The sequence below is a fragment of the Chelon labrosus genome (genome assembly GCF_963514085.1).
Source record: "Chelon labrosus genome assembly, chromosome: 2".
Taxonomy (NCBI): Eukaryota; Metazoa; Chordata; class Actinopteri; order Mugiliformes; family Mugilidae; genus Chelon; species Chelon labrosus.
In genome coordinates this window covers 3,171,757-3,183,948 of record NC_140338.1, presented here as the reverse complement: position 1 = coordinate 3,183,948, position 12,192 = coordinate 3,171,757, and the positions used below count along the sequence as shown (strand labels likewise).

Sequence of the window (12,192 nt, the reverse complement as noted above, 5' to 3'; positions counted from 1 at the left end):
GTCCCAGAATGCATTTCAGCTGTGTCTGAGCTGATTACTCCACCTGAGCTCATCTCACTTAGTGTTTTTTTGTTCTGAGGCTCAAACTAACGTAAATAATTTAACGCTCCAAAGACAGAATCCTTCTGTTTTCAGTGAATGAATCAAGAAAAGACAAATTGTTTCTTCACATTTTGACTTTGACTTTTGACTTGAGAACTTTAAAATGAAAAGTGAACTCAATAAAAGTGCTAGCTAGCCTCTGTGCTAGCTGGTAGGACAGGAATTCATTTAACCAGACGTTTGAAGTAACTGCTTCAACTCAAAGTGATCAGGAGACGTCATCGACATCCAGGTCAGTTGTTTCTTTAATGATCAAACCAAATGTTGTTCTTTGTCCTGGAGCAGTGATTCCCAATCTGGGGTACGTAGTGACGTACGTCAAAGTGATGTAGGGGGTGATTCTGAACTCAGCCTGGTTACATTTTGAAACTGAAAAAACAGATAACAGGTTGTTTTCTCATTTTCTGATTCTCCACCTAAATGAAAAATCAAAAGACTGTTTTTCATGTGAGTCAAGTATGTTAATAGCTAGATTGTAGGACAACTGGCTTTGAAGCTAGCACTATGTCACCTAAATAAGAAAGACATCCCTGAACTGTCTGTGGTGGGCAGGTGCAAATCTCCTGATGATATAGCTATACTTGTTACAGTTATTTCCCCCCAGAAACAAGCAAATCTCGTTCTTGATTGGGTCTTTAAATTATGTCGTCAACAATTCTGATAACTTTCTGTCATTTGAGCTGTCAAGTCATCAGTGTGAGGTAAACTAGGTCGCCCTGGCTAGCCGCCAAAAATGGATAAATGGCTAAAACGGATAGATTGCCCTTCCAGAGAGACCTCAACTGCTACCACCAGTCAGCCCACAGGTGAAGATGCACACACCAGCGACAACAACCCAAGCTATTCCTCAACTTCTATATCTAACTTCGACCGGGATGCTAGAAGCAGTGCAGATGTGGCTAGTGAAGCTGCTAGCATAGCCACGGATAGCGTTGAGGAGTCTGAAGTGCATGAGAGTAGGGGGTACATGGCTGGAGGTTAAATGTCTGAAGGGGTACGGGCTGTGAAAAGTCTGGGAACCACTTCAGATTCATCTGGGCCTCGTCCAGTGCTGGATTACATTTGACTGACTTCAGTAATAATTTTATTGTGTAGAATGAATTCAGAAATAATCTGGGCCCGTATTCCTAAAGATTCTGAGAATCCTCTCAGAGAGCTCCTATCTTAGCCTAAACATTCCTAGCTAGGAGTCTTAGCTTAGGAGTGATTCCAGAAAATTCTCAGAGAACTCTTAGCAAGGAATGGACAGAAACTCTGATCTTAATGAGGAGGTGTGGTTGACCCCGTTGCTAGGTATGAGTCAACATTTCAAGAGGTGTGATTGGTTGATCCTAAAAGCTAGATAAAAATACACTTTTGGTGATAATTGGCCTAGAATGGACGTCAAATCAATAGACTTAATAACAGAATCTAATCTCTATGAAGACTGTATAATTATAAATAATATTTTACATAAAAATAAATTCCATTCATTTATCATGCTGGCCATTTTTGCACTTCATCCATTTGGTATCAACGAGGGTAAAATGGCTCAGCTTTCATCAATTTCTGTGATTGCTAACCAGCCTAGAAGAAGCAGTGTTGGTTTGCGTTCAAATCTTCCACAAACTGAACAGCAATGGAGAAGAAATGAAGCAGGAAACCCAACTGGACAGAGGAACAGTGTTTGCTTCGGGATCAACTGGTCAATGAGAACAGAAGTGTTTAGAGACGTAGATTTGACTCCAAGTCATCACTGCTGCATTGTTGCATTTTTGCATTTTTCCTGTTGCTAAATACCTCAGTGTTGTGATGACTTTCATTTCCAGTGATATTGCGATTGCAACAAGCTTGATTGTCATTCAGTGTTTGGAGAACATCTCTCCTGCCTCTTCTTTCAGCCATTTTATCCTCTGCTTAAGAAACTCCTAAAAGTCCTCCTCCCTGCTCTTAACAGATCTCACCTTAGGAGCTCTCTGAAGAGCTGAGATTCTTTAGGAATACCTTTTATCTTTACTAGGAGCTACTCCTAACTTTGAGAGAAAATTCTTAGAAAACGTCATGATTCTAAGAATTTTCTTAGAATTTGGCCACTAGGAGCAACTCTTAGCGCTAAGAATCTTTAGGAATACGGGCCCTGGTCTTTGTTCTCATGCCTTTCGTTTGTCTTTCATTAACTTTTTTTAATCTTCAGGCCTCAACAACTTAAAATACCAACACTTCTAAATGTTCTCTCTTATAAAACTGTATTTGTGAAACATGTTTTGGCAGAATATTACCTCCGTATCTATAAAAACTGCACATAAAAGTGACGTCTTCAAAACGTCTTTTAGCACTCCAGCAGAAGCAAATTGACTTTTCGCATCCAAAACAGACGAAACAAACAGGTTTTTCTCTTAAATTATTTTAATTTCCTGTGTACACTAAAAGTAAAATTTACACACTTGTAGTCTGAAAAGAACCCGGGCATGCACGATAACCTTTTGACAGGCTCTTCAAGTGATTCAGTTTTTTCCATAGGAATTTTCCCGTACATTTTACAGTCCATAGTTTAACTGTACACAGTCTAAAGCCACAGTGAACTATGATTACATCCATTTCATCTTTACAATGTGCAAAATCCTCCTGGGAGATGGGGCCGACAGTAGTATGAGCAACAATAATAAAAAGAATGAGCGGCAACAACAAAAACAAAATAAAAAAACTTCATGTTAGGAACAGTGAACGCATGGAAGCAAAAAATTGGTCCCTTGATTCCCTTCTGACGCGAGTCGACCTTCACTTTCAGTGGTTTTTAAGCTAAACGTCCCGTTTTTACCCCCAAAACAACAAGAGCGAACACAGAGAGGAGGAAACGCAACACTGACCCACCGGACTCACCAGCGCTTGTTCAGTTTCTTCAGAACAAAGAATAAAAAAATAAGCTGCAGCAACGCCGGGGTCAGAACTTCTGTTGAAAAGCTCGAATGACAAACAGACGAAGACAGGATGAGGCTGCAGGTTAAAGACAGCCGGCTAAACATCAGCTTAGTGAAAACTAAGGCCTTCAAACACGACGGGACCAAACATTCAGCTGGATTTTGCAGGCAGTGTGGTTTCAAGTCGATAAATATATATATATATAGAGAGAGAGCGATTTTATATATGTATATAAATGTATTAATTGTCTTATTTATTTTCCACTTCAGTTTGATTCAAAGAGCTTCAGCCAGTGTTTCCTTCGGACAGACGTGAACCCACCAACACAGACGTAAAATCATTCGGTTAAAAGGGAAAATGAACATTAAATCCCTGATTATATACACGGTGACTCTTCTAAACCTTCCTCTGTAAATTAATTATTTATCCTGTTAGCGCCGAGCTGCTTCCCCTGATCGTAAATGCTTCGCTTTATTTAGAAAAACTGAAAAAAAAAAACAAAAAAAAAATAATGCTAACTTTAAAATATATGAATGAAAAAAAAAAAAGAACTGTCAGTCAGTTGGGAGTAGGGGGCGGGGCTTCAGTCGGGCGTTGCCTGCGAGCCGAGCGGCGTCAACGTAGCGGGGAACATCAACACCTTGGCCTGCATGAAGGACAGGTCGGGCAGCGCTGCGATCACTTTGGACGCCTCCTCGCTCAGATTCTCGTCTTTCTTCGGCTTCCTGTCGGGGAAAAAAAAAAAAATAACCAATTGACTTGACCGTTTCCTCAGGAAAACATCGGACTCGGGCTGCGAAATCTGACCTGGTGGAGGTGCTGGTCTTCTCCATGGTGGACATGAGGCGGGCGAAGGCGTCGGCGACGCGGCTGCCGGAGCCGCTGGCGTCCATCTTGGCGGTTGTCAGCTCAAACAGCTCGGGGTCCACGCCTGAAACCGAGACCAGAACCGGCGTCAGGAAGACGAACGCCACTCTGAATTAATTACTGACTGTATGAAAGACAGGATCAGGGGGTGGGGCCTCTGACAAGGGAGTGTGTGATTGGCTGAGGCGAAAACTAAACGGGAAGATTCATTAGAGGTAATTATTAAGAGTTTGGAGGAGGACGAGGAGGAGATGGGAGAAGAAGGAAGACGAATTGGGGGGGAAGGAGGAGGAACAGGGATTAGAGGAGGAGCAAGAACAGCTGCTGACCTGGGATGGAGGAGGAGCTGGAGCCTGAATCTTCTACTGGACCAAAGAAATCGAGGTTTAACAGAGAAGAGCCTCCACTCGCTGCCGGGACGGCCGAGAGAGAGAGAGAGAGGGGAGGCATGCAGCAGAGTCAGTGATCAGAGAGAGTTGCTACAGGTTAGACTGTTTCTATGACGGAGCAGCCATGTTGTTACCACAGCAACTCAACCAGAGTCACAGTTTAGTCTGGTCGTTGGTTGGTGGGCGGAGCCTGGGATGCTAAGAGGCTCAACAGAGACGCTTTAGAGCTGACGGTAACGGCAATGCTGACGCCGGTGCTAATGGAGATGCTAATTGTGACGCTGATGCTAATGGCTAGCGTGGCAGCACTGCTTTTCTGCACTTTCCCTCAACGCTGTGGGGTTAACTTGGATGGCTAGTTAGCAATCACGCTAGGCTAAAACACTTCCACCACCACGTTGTTGGGGTTCTGTTCCTGATTGGTCCTGATTCCTGGTCAGAGCTCCTCACAGTCTCAGGGCTGGTCGTCATGCAGTTAGCATTGACCTACGACACCATGAGCCTGAACAACCATGTGGTGGAAGTGAAACGGATCTTTATGAAGAACTGTTTCTCGTAGGTCGTAGAAATCTGCTCCTACTGAACCTGTTTCATACTTGGTTTGATTTCCTGACGTCTGATTAGCTGTGAATGACAGGAAGTGGTTGCTGAAGCATCTACAGACAGCAGATATGAGGAAACACTACACAGCAAAGAGAGCAAGCGCATGAACGGAGGAAAGGGTTTTGTAGCGGCGGAGGTCTCCTACCGTCCAGAGGGTTAGTAAGGCCACTGCTGCTCCAGTCAAACTGGACGGGTGGGAGCGCCTCCTGCTGGAGAGACAGAGAGACAGAGAGATAGAGGTGGTGAGGCGCATCTGAAAACTAAAACCAGCGACTCTGATCAGGCCTGAGCTCCAAACCTGGACTGTGTCTGGAGGACAGGAGCTTTTCTCTGGAGCCGGCGGAGGCGCCTGGCCGATGGAAGCGATCATCTCTGCTGCAGAGACGGGCTTCACGGGCTCTTTGGTCGGTTCCAGCATCCCCTGCAATCAGCGCACAGACGAGGAGTCATCAGCTGACGGGTTCGTTTAATAAGAGGAGCTACGTCAGTGCCCGTCCAGCGTTATTAAACACTCACCAGACCGGCTGCGTACATGGGTACGATGACCGGCTGCTTCTTCTGACCTGTGAACAGCTGCAGACGTAGAAAGCTCGTTAACTTGTGATTAGTGAGGATGGAAACGTCAAACAGGAAGTCCTGATGTGCAACAGGTAACAAATGAAAAGCTGGACATTGGCTAACGGTAGCCACCAAGCTAACAGTATCTCTAATTAGCTTTACAGCTAACGGTAGCTCTTCCTAGCTTCCCTGCCGCCTAACCAACAGTATCTCTTATTAGCTTTACGGCTAACGGTAGCTCTTCCTAGCTTCCCTGCCGCCTAACCAACAGTAGCTCTTATTAGCTTCATAGCCTCCCACCTAATAGTAGCATTTCCTAACTTCCTTGCCACCTAGCTAGTAGCTCTTCCTAGCCTCCCACTTAATTAGTCTTGCCATAACCTTCCCGACGAGATGTCCTTTTCTCTGAGAAGTACCAGGATGTGTGTGACGGTGTCGCCGAGGACTTACGATGTTCCGGGTGTCGATGCCCAGGCAGCAGAGAAGAGCTTTGTTGCAGTGAGAGCCCCCCCACTGGTACCGCAGGCCAAACGCCTCGTGGATGTCCTGGAGCTGTGTCCACACACCGCCACCCCGACACCTGCACCGACCAATGAGATGCAGTCAGAGGCCAGAGGACATGTCTAGAGTGAAAACCCTCTATGAGGACAAACTCTCACCTCCTCTGGGCCTCGGCTCCAGACTGCGCTTCATCCTCCGGAGGCTCCAGCAGGATCTTCAAGGACAACACGGCGTCCTCCAGCGGAGGGACGTCCGTCGGAGGGAAGCTGCTCTGAAACAGCTTCTCCAGACGGACGGACAGGGACGCCTGCGGAGACCACATCAATGATCTAACTCTCTGCTGGGATGTTAACTCGTCAAAGGTCGGACACATCTAACAAGTCTTCAGACACATCTGTGGGTGGTGTCCATCTGAAGGTCACATGTTAACGACCTGATACTCACCTGGACCTGGAGCAAGCTGAGATCAACCTGGAGGTTTCTTCTCTAACGTCCTACTAATCTACACTGATTTTCTCCTTGTCTCTGTTGATGAGTTGGTCTCTAATGTGGGCGGAGCTAGCACTTCTTCCATAATGGTTCATCCAACAAAGGTAAGGCAACTGGACTTGTAGAGTTCAGTTACTGAAGAAGCTACGTCTTCTCAAAGAACTCTACAAGTCCAGTTGCCTTACCTTTGTTGGATGAACCATGACCTGGATGACTGAGAACCTTCACAGACATAATGGTTCACCTAACGCTCCAAGCTGCTATCAGCATGGTTGATATACCTTACGCTGGTCTTGTGATTGGTCAGCTGACCACCAATCGGGGGGCTCCTACCCTTTCTCAAGTCTGTATTTCCTCTGTTACTGTTGCTAAGTTAGACAAACAACATCCACTCCCACTGAAAACTTGTAACAGCAGAGTGTAGAGGCAGCCCTATACGACAGTGAACGGGCCAATGTTAGGGAGCTCTCTGATTGGTGGACAGCTGACCAATCAGATCAACGATCTGGTGGTAGGAACGGTGTTTTGTTCAGGTAAACGTTTGGTGGTTTGATTGCACCGCTCGTACCAGTGTTCAGTGAGTTAATCTGAGAGGAATGTGAATCACATCTGACCAGGTCACATTCCAGGGGGCGGAGCCTGACACCTGACACCCGACACCTTTATTCCACTTCATATCAGTCAACCTTACTCGTCGCAACAGGTCACTTGGTGTTTAATAGAAACAGAGACTCAGCTGACGTGAAGTGGGCGGTACCAAGCTGAACTGATCTCGACCAATGGGAGCGACCGATCCAGTTGATTGACATGTGACACAACACACAGAGTTCCCTAAACGTTTACCTGAAGGAAACACCGTCCACCACTTTGGTTCCTACCAGCACCACGATGATAGAGGCTGGGAGTGTAGGGTGAACCCAGATGAAGAGATGTAGGCATTTATTTATCTCCACCCATATATTAGACATGTTTATATTAGTGTTACCTAGGCAACCAGAGCCTGTGACGTTCACTAGAGACCAGCTGTTCTCTACAGAGAGTTGGTTTATATGTAGATGGGAGTTTAAGCAACACCGGCTACTTTAGGTGGTTTATGCTCAAGTTTGCTAATTTAAGATAAACACTGTTTCGTCTAATGTTAGCATTTTTTTGCTAATATTAGCTTGTTAAGGCTAAATTGGCCAGATTAGGCTACAATTAGCTGGTTTAGGATAACATTGTTTAGGCTAATGTTTGCAGATGGAGCTCTTCCTCCTGATCCCACATGTTTCTATGATGGTTACCTAGGCAACCAGAGTCTGGGATGTCCACTAGAGACCAACTGTCCACTACAGAGACATGGATGACCAGAGGATCAGTGTAGATGCGACCATGGTTTAGTTTTACCAACTCTGATAACGATGACGTTTTCAGTTTCGCAGTTTTCGAAATTTTCTGAATTTGTCCGATCAAAATCTGGGACATTCCCGTATCGGTTAGAACCATGTTTGTGTTTACTTCCCGTCTGCTTACCGTTTGTCTGTCAGTCCTGCTGGTTTCCTCGCTGACTGCAGCAGTCTCACTTTCATGCCAGTCTTCCTCCTCCTCCTCCTCTTCCTCGCTCCTTTCTGCAGGAACAGCAACGCTCTCATCTGTGAATGCCGCCCAGGACTCCCCCTCCCCCTCGACGTCCTCCTGCTGCTGCTCCCCGAAGGCACTCCACCCGGCGTCGGCCTCACCGCCCTCAGCCGAGCTGAAGTTCCCGAAGCTGTCGCTGACGGGGAAGTCGGCAAACTTCTCTTCGTCCTCCCCCTCGTTTCCTCTGCTGTGAAACTTGGGGGAGTTGAAGTCTCCAAAGTCGTCATCCTGCTCTGCGTCGGACGATTCCTGTGCAGGAGCCGGACTCTGCGACTTGTTCTGATCCTGCTGGACGTCCAGTTGGTCAAAGTCTGCAAAGCTCTGACCGCTGAACACACTGGCGTCCCCAAAGTCCCCAAAGTCCTCGTCGTCTTCGTCGGCGGGGGTGGCCGTGTCCCCGTGGAGGGGTGGAGATGGCGCCGAGCCCGTGGTGCTCACGTCTCCGTACTCCTCCAGGGCATCGGTCGACAGTGGCCGCCCAAACGACGTCTCCGTCTCCGTTTCCGTCTCGGTGTCGTTCCCAGAGCCCTTTTCCTCGTCCACCGGCCCAGCATCGCCGTCGACGCTAGCCGAGACGTCGTCTTTAGACTCTTCGCCGTCGGCTGCGTCCAGTCCATTCAGAGTTAGTGGTTCGTTAGTGCAAACTGAGTCCCTTTGTCGAGAGCCCCGGTCTGTGTTGCATGAGCCGTCCGGGGTCTCGGCGCCGGATGTGTTGGGTCCGGTTCTGTTCGTGTCCCTGCCATTGTCTGCTGAGGTTGATTCCTGCTCAGCGTCACAGTCCTCGTCATGGTGGACGGCCACCTGCTGTGGGACTGTGGGATTGTTCGAGTCCTCTCTCTGGCTGAGGTGTTCTCCTGCATTGGAAAAAGCAGCAAAGTCTGCAAAATCGCCCTCTGGGACGCTGCCCACGTCCTCTGTGGAGATTTCTTTTGTGTGTGAGTGGACAGAATTTTGTGAGGAAGGGCTTCCCTGAATATCAAAGGTCGCAAACCCGTTTGTTAGCACCTCTGTGCCTCCGCCGTTACAATCAACCGGCGCTGACAAGTCCACAGAGCTGGACAGGACCTTTTTGATGTCAGTTCTGTCTGAGGGACTGCTGCTCAGGACGCCGTTCGCCTTGGACAGCTCGTTTGTGGGGTCGTGGGTGCCGTTAGAGGAGCTGTGGTTGAACGCCACCACCCCCCCTCTGTTGTTGATGAGCTCAGGTGGCGAGGTGGCGTCCAGTGCCTGTGACTGGTTGAAGGTGGTCGGGGTGTCAAACTCCGAGAAGCTGACACTGTTCGGGACGCTGGCGAAGGTGCCGAAGTCACCGAACTCATCATCCTCTTCCTCTGCGCCGTCCTCCATCGGCGGAGGAGAAGATGAGTACATGCGGATCACATCTGGCTCCATGACGCTCTGGAAATCGACGAATCCTCCAGGCTACACCTGAGACAGTGACAAGACAGCGTCAGAAACAAACACAGACAAGAATAAATGAGTCCTGAGAATCCAGAGCTGTGGCGTTTACTAAATAACCTCAGGGCCCAAAAACTCACCGTGTCTTTTAGGACACAGATTTATTTCCTCTGAAAGGCCTCGCCCAAAACAGATCTTATCTCCACTTCCCTGGTAAAGACCTTCAAAAGGTCCTTTCCTTTGTGTGTTCAGCTGTGTCTCCGCTGTGCTCCTTTCACACTAAAGTAAATATTTAATTGTTAAACTGCTAGCTCCGGTAGGAGAATCCAACCAGTACAGCTGGTTCATCCTGATATCCCTCTAACAGACTCCTTCAGCTCACCCAGACCAGATTTAGAATCTCTGCAGAGTTGTAAGTTGAACCAGGACTCCTACTGACTACTCAGAGAACCTCAGAAAGCTAGGAAGAGCTACTATTAGCTAGCAGGACAGGAAGCTAGGAAGAGCTACTATTAGCTAGCAGGACAGGAAGCTAGGAAGAGCTACTATTAGCTAGCAGGACAGGAAGCTAGGAAGAGCTACTATTATATCAGAGGCTAGGAAGCTGGGAAGAGGTAATGTTAGCTAGAAGACTATGAAGCAAGGAGGAGTTACTATTAGCTCAGAGGCTTGGAAGCTTGGAAAAGCTACTATTAGCTGAGAGGCTAAGACAAGCTACCATTATCTGGGAGGATAGGAAGCTAGGAAGAGCTACTATTAGCTGAGAGGCTAAAACACGCTACCATTATCTGGGAGGATAGGAAGCTAGGAAGAGCTACTATTAGCTGAGAGGCTAAAACAAGCTACCATTATCTGGGAGGATAGGAAGCTAGGAAGAGCTACTATTAGCTGAAAGGCTAAGAGGAGCTACCATTATCTGGGAGGATAGGACGCTAGGAAGAGCTACTATTAGCTGAGAGGCTAAGACACGCTACAATTAGCTGGGAGGCTAGCAAGCTAGGAAGAGTTACAAATGCTAATGGTGACATTTATGGAGATCCTATTATAATGGCGAGACCAATGGCGATGCTAATGGTGATTCTAAAGACAATGCTAATGGAGATGCGGATGGGATGCTAATGGCTAGCATGGCAGCGCTGCTTTCCAGTGGCTTGTTACTGCGCATATAGACCTGTAAAACTAAACCAGGTAGATTTCCATGAACCCTGCACTCTTAAGGTTTGTGTTAGCAACATTTAGCAGTGGTTAGCATCACAGCATGAAGGCTGTGGATTCCAACCTGTGTCTGCTGTGTTTCTTCTCAACACAGATTCACTGGTCATCCTGAATTATAGGTTTGATGTGAGTGTGATATCCTGTTCAAATAAAAGTTTATTACTTGGCTGTTAACCAGAGGATTAATCGACTACTCAGAGAATAATCGAATAAAAAGTTCATTTACAGCCCTGAGTCGCTGATGAAGTGAAGGTTTGTTTGTTTACTGTGCTTCTCTCAGCTGATCACCCCCCCCCCACCTCCCACCACAGCGTTAGCCTGGTTGTCTCTGTCTCCCTGAACACCGGCAGCAGGTAGCTCACTGCCGGACACACTCAGACGTCCTCACTTAGATTAAACTTTTTATTTATTCACGTAGAATCAAACTTGTCCGCTGCCACCTTCACTAACTTCACACGAACCGCCGCTCTCTTCCTGGCTGACGTCGGTACTTTGGCGAAGCTAGCAGGCTAGCGAGGCTAACGTGTTAGCTTAGCAGGCTAACAGGCTGTCGCTGCCCGAGCGGAGTCCTGACAGCTGAGTGTTTACCTCGAACAGGAAACGAATCCACCGGAATGAAGCTGGCAGCCGAGTTAGCATCACCTGGATAGAAGCTAATTGAACTCAAAGGCCGAGGTGGGGTGTAACGGTGGCCAACTCAGCTTGGCAGGTTTGTCTGAAGAGAAAGCTAAATAAGCCGCTATGAGTTACCAGCTGAGTCTGATGGGGGTTCACCGAGCTGCTAATATTGTTAAACGGCACCGATACAAACTCTCCCAGCCAAACACCAGCTGGTAAGTCTCCAGGTACAAGTCAGTAAGAAGTTAGCTGCCTTAGCTAACTACGCAGCTAGCTAACACCAACGACAACAAGCGCCTCAACGTCCAGCTAGCTTTAGCTTTAGCTTGATCCTCCGGCTGACAGCAGGTGTCTCAGATACGGAGAGAAAGAGCCGAGCTAACCATGGGATGATGTCCGCCGATGGCCATGGTTCAGATGAAGACGGGGCTGTCCACACGGTGTCAGGTGCGGCCGCCTAGGCAGCGGGGGGACGGCTGGAAGTGAAGCAGAGAGTGAAGGTTGAGTCAGCCGGCTGCTGCTGCTGCTGCTGCTGCTACCCTGCCTCAGTCTCACCCAGCATGCACCGCGGTGTCTGCCTGGACGCACAGTGGGCGGTCCCACTTCTTCTCCCAACTTTGCTGGTGGAACAGGTAGTTCAGGTCCGACTACAGCCCCGGAAACAGCCTCTGAATGTCGGCAAGCGGTGATGGCGGTGACTCAGGGCCCGGGGCGGTCCCTGCACTGAGCGGTGCCCCGGCCGGGATACCTGCTGGGGCCCCAGGGGGCGGTCATGTACAGTCTATGGTTCAACATTTGAAAGTTAACTTCACTCTCTGGGTCAGTTTTTGTCAGTTTTACATGGACAATAATTCCTGTTTTATTGTTATAGAAGGAACTGTGGACTAGTGGACCACTCATCTACAGTGATTCTCTGGCCGTCCATGTCTTCATGGCA

At 47.9% G+C, this 12,192-nt stretch overlaps 1 protein-coding gene across 5 annotated transcripts; it reads right to left on the bottom strand.

Moving 5' to 3' along the window:
* Positions 1–2,475: 2,475 nt before the first annotated feature.
* Positions 2,476–12,151, bottom strand: aftpha (aftiphilin a). Of its 5 annotated transcripts, none has more exons than XM_084562593.1 (10): positions 11,639–12,151; positions 7,920–9,452; positions 6,077–6,225; positions 5,868–5,997; positions 5,376–5,432; positions 5,158–5,280; positions 5,005–5,065; positions 4,197–4,277; positions 3,808–3,931; positions 2,476–3,725 (listed from the first exon to the last, which is right to left on the bottom strand). In XM_084562593.1, exons 2-10 carry the CDS (start codon positions 9,414–9,416, stop codon positions 3,584–3,586), a joined length of 2,364 nt encoding a protein of 787 aa, XP_084418719.1. In that variant the 5' UTR covers positions 9,417–9,452; positions 11,639–12,151; the 3' UTR covers positions 2,476–3,583. The 5 variants fall into 5 exon arrangements, with proteins under 5 accessions (XP_084418719.1, XP_084418717.1, XP_084418718.1 ...); XM_084562591.1 differs by having other exon boundaries at positions 5,005–5,068; positions 11,639–12,150; XM_084562592.1 differs by lacking the exon at positions 11,639–12,151 and adding an exon at positions 11,226–11,573 and having other exon boundaries at positions 5,005–5,068.
* Positions 12,152–12,192: the final 41 nt, after the last annotated feature.

What these genes read in the sequence shown, in the direction of transcription:
- aftpha (XM_084562591.1), bottom strand. Translation starts at nt 9,416, where the DNA reads ATGGAGCCAGATGTGATCCGCATGTACTCATCTTCTCCTCCGCCGATG. An exon ending in GCAGGACTGACAGACAAACG is followed by an intron (nt 6,226 to 7,919) that starts GTAAGCAGACGG and finishes TGGTCTCCGCAG; the next exon opens with GCGTCCCTGTCCGTCCGTCT. An exon ending in CCTTACTAACCCTCTGGACG is followed by an intron (nt 4,278 to 5,004) that starts GTAGGAGACCTC and finishes CCGTCCCGGCAG; the next exon opens with CGAGTGGAGGCTCTTCTCTG.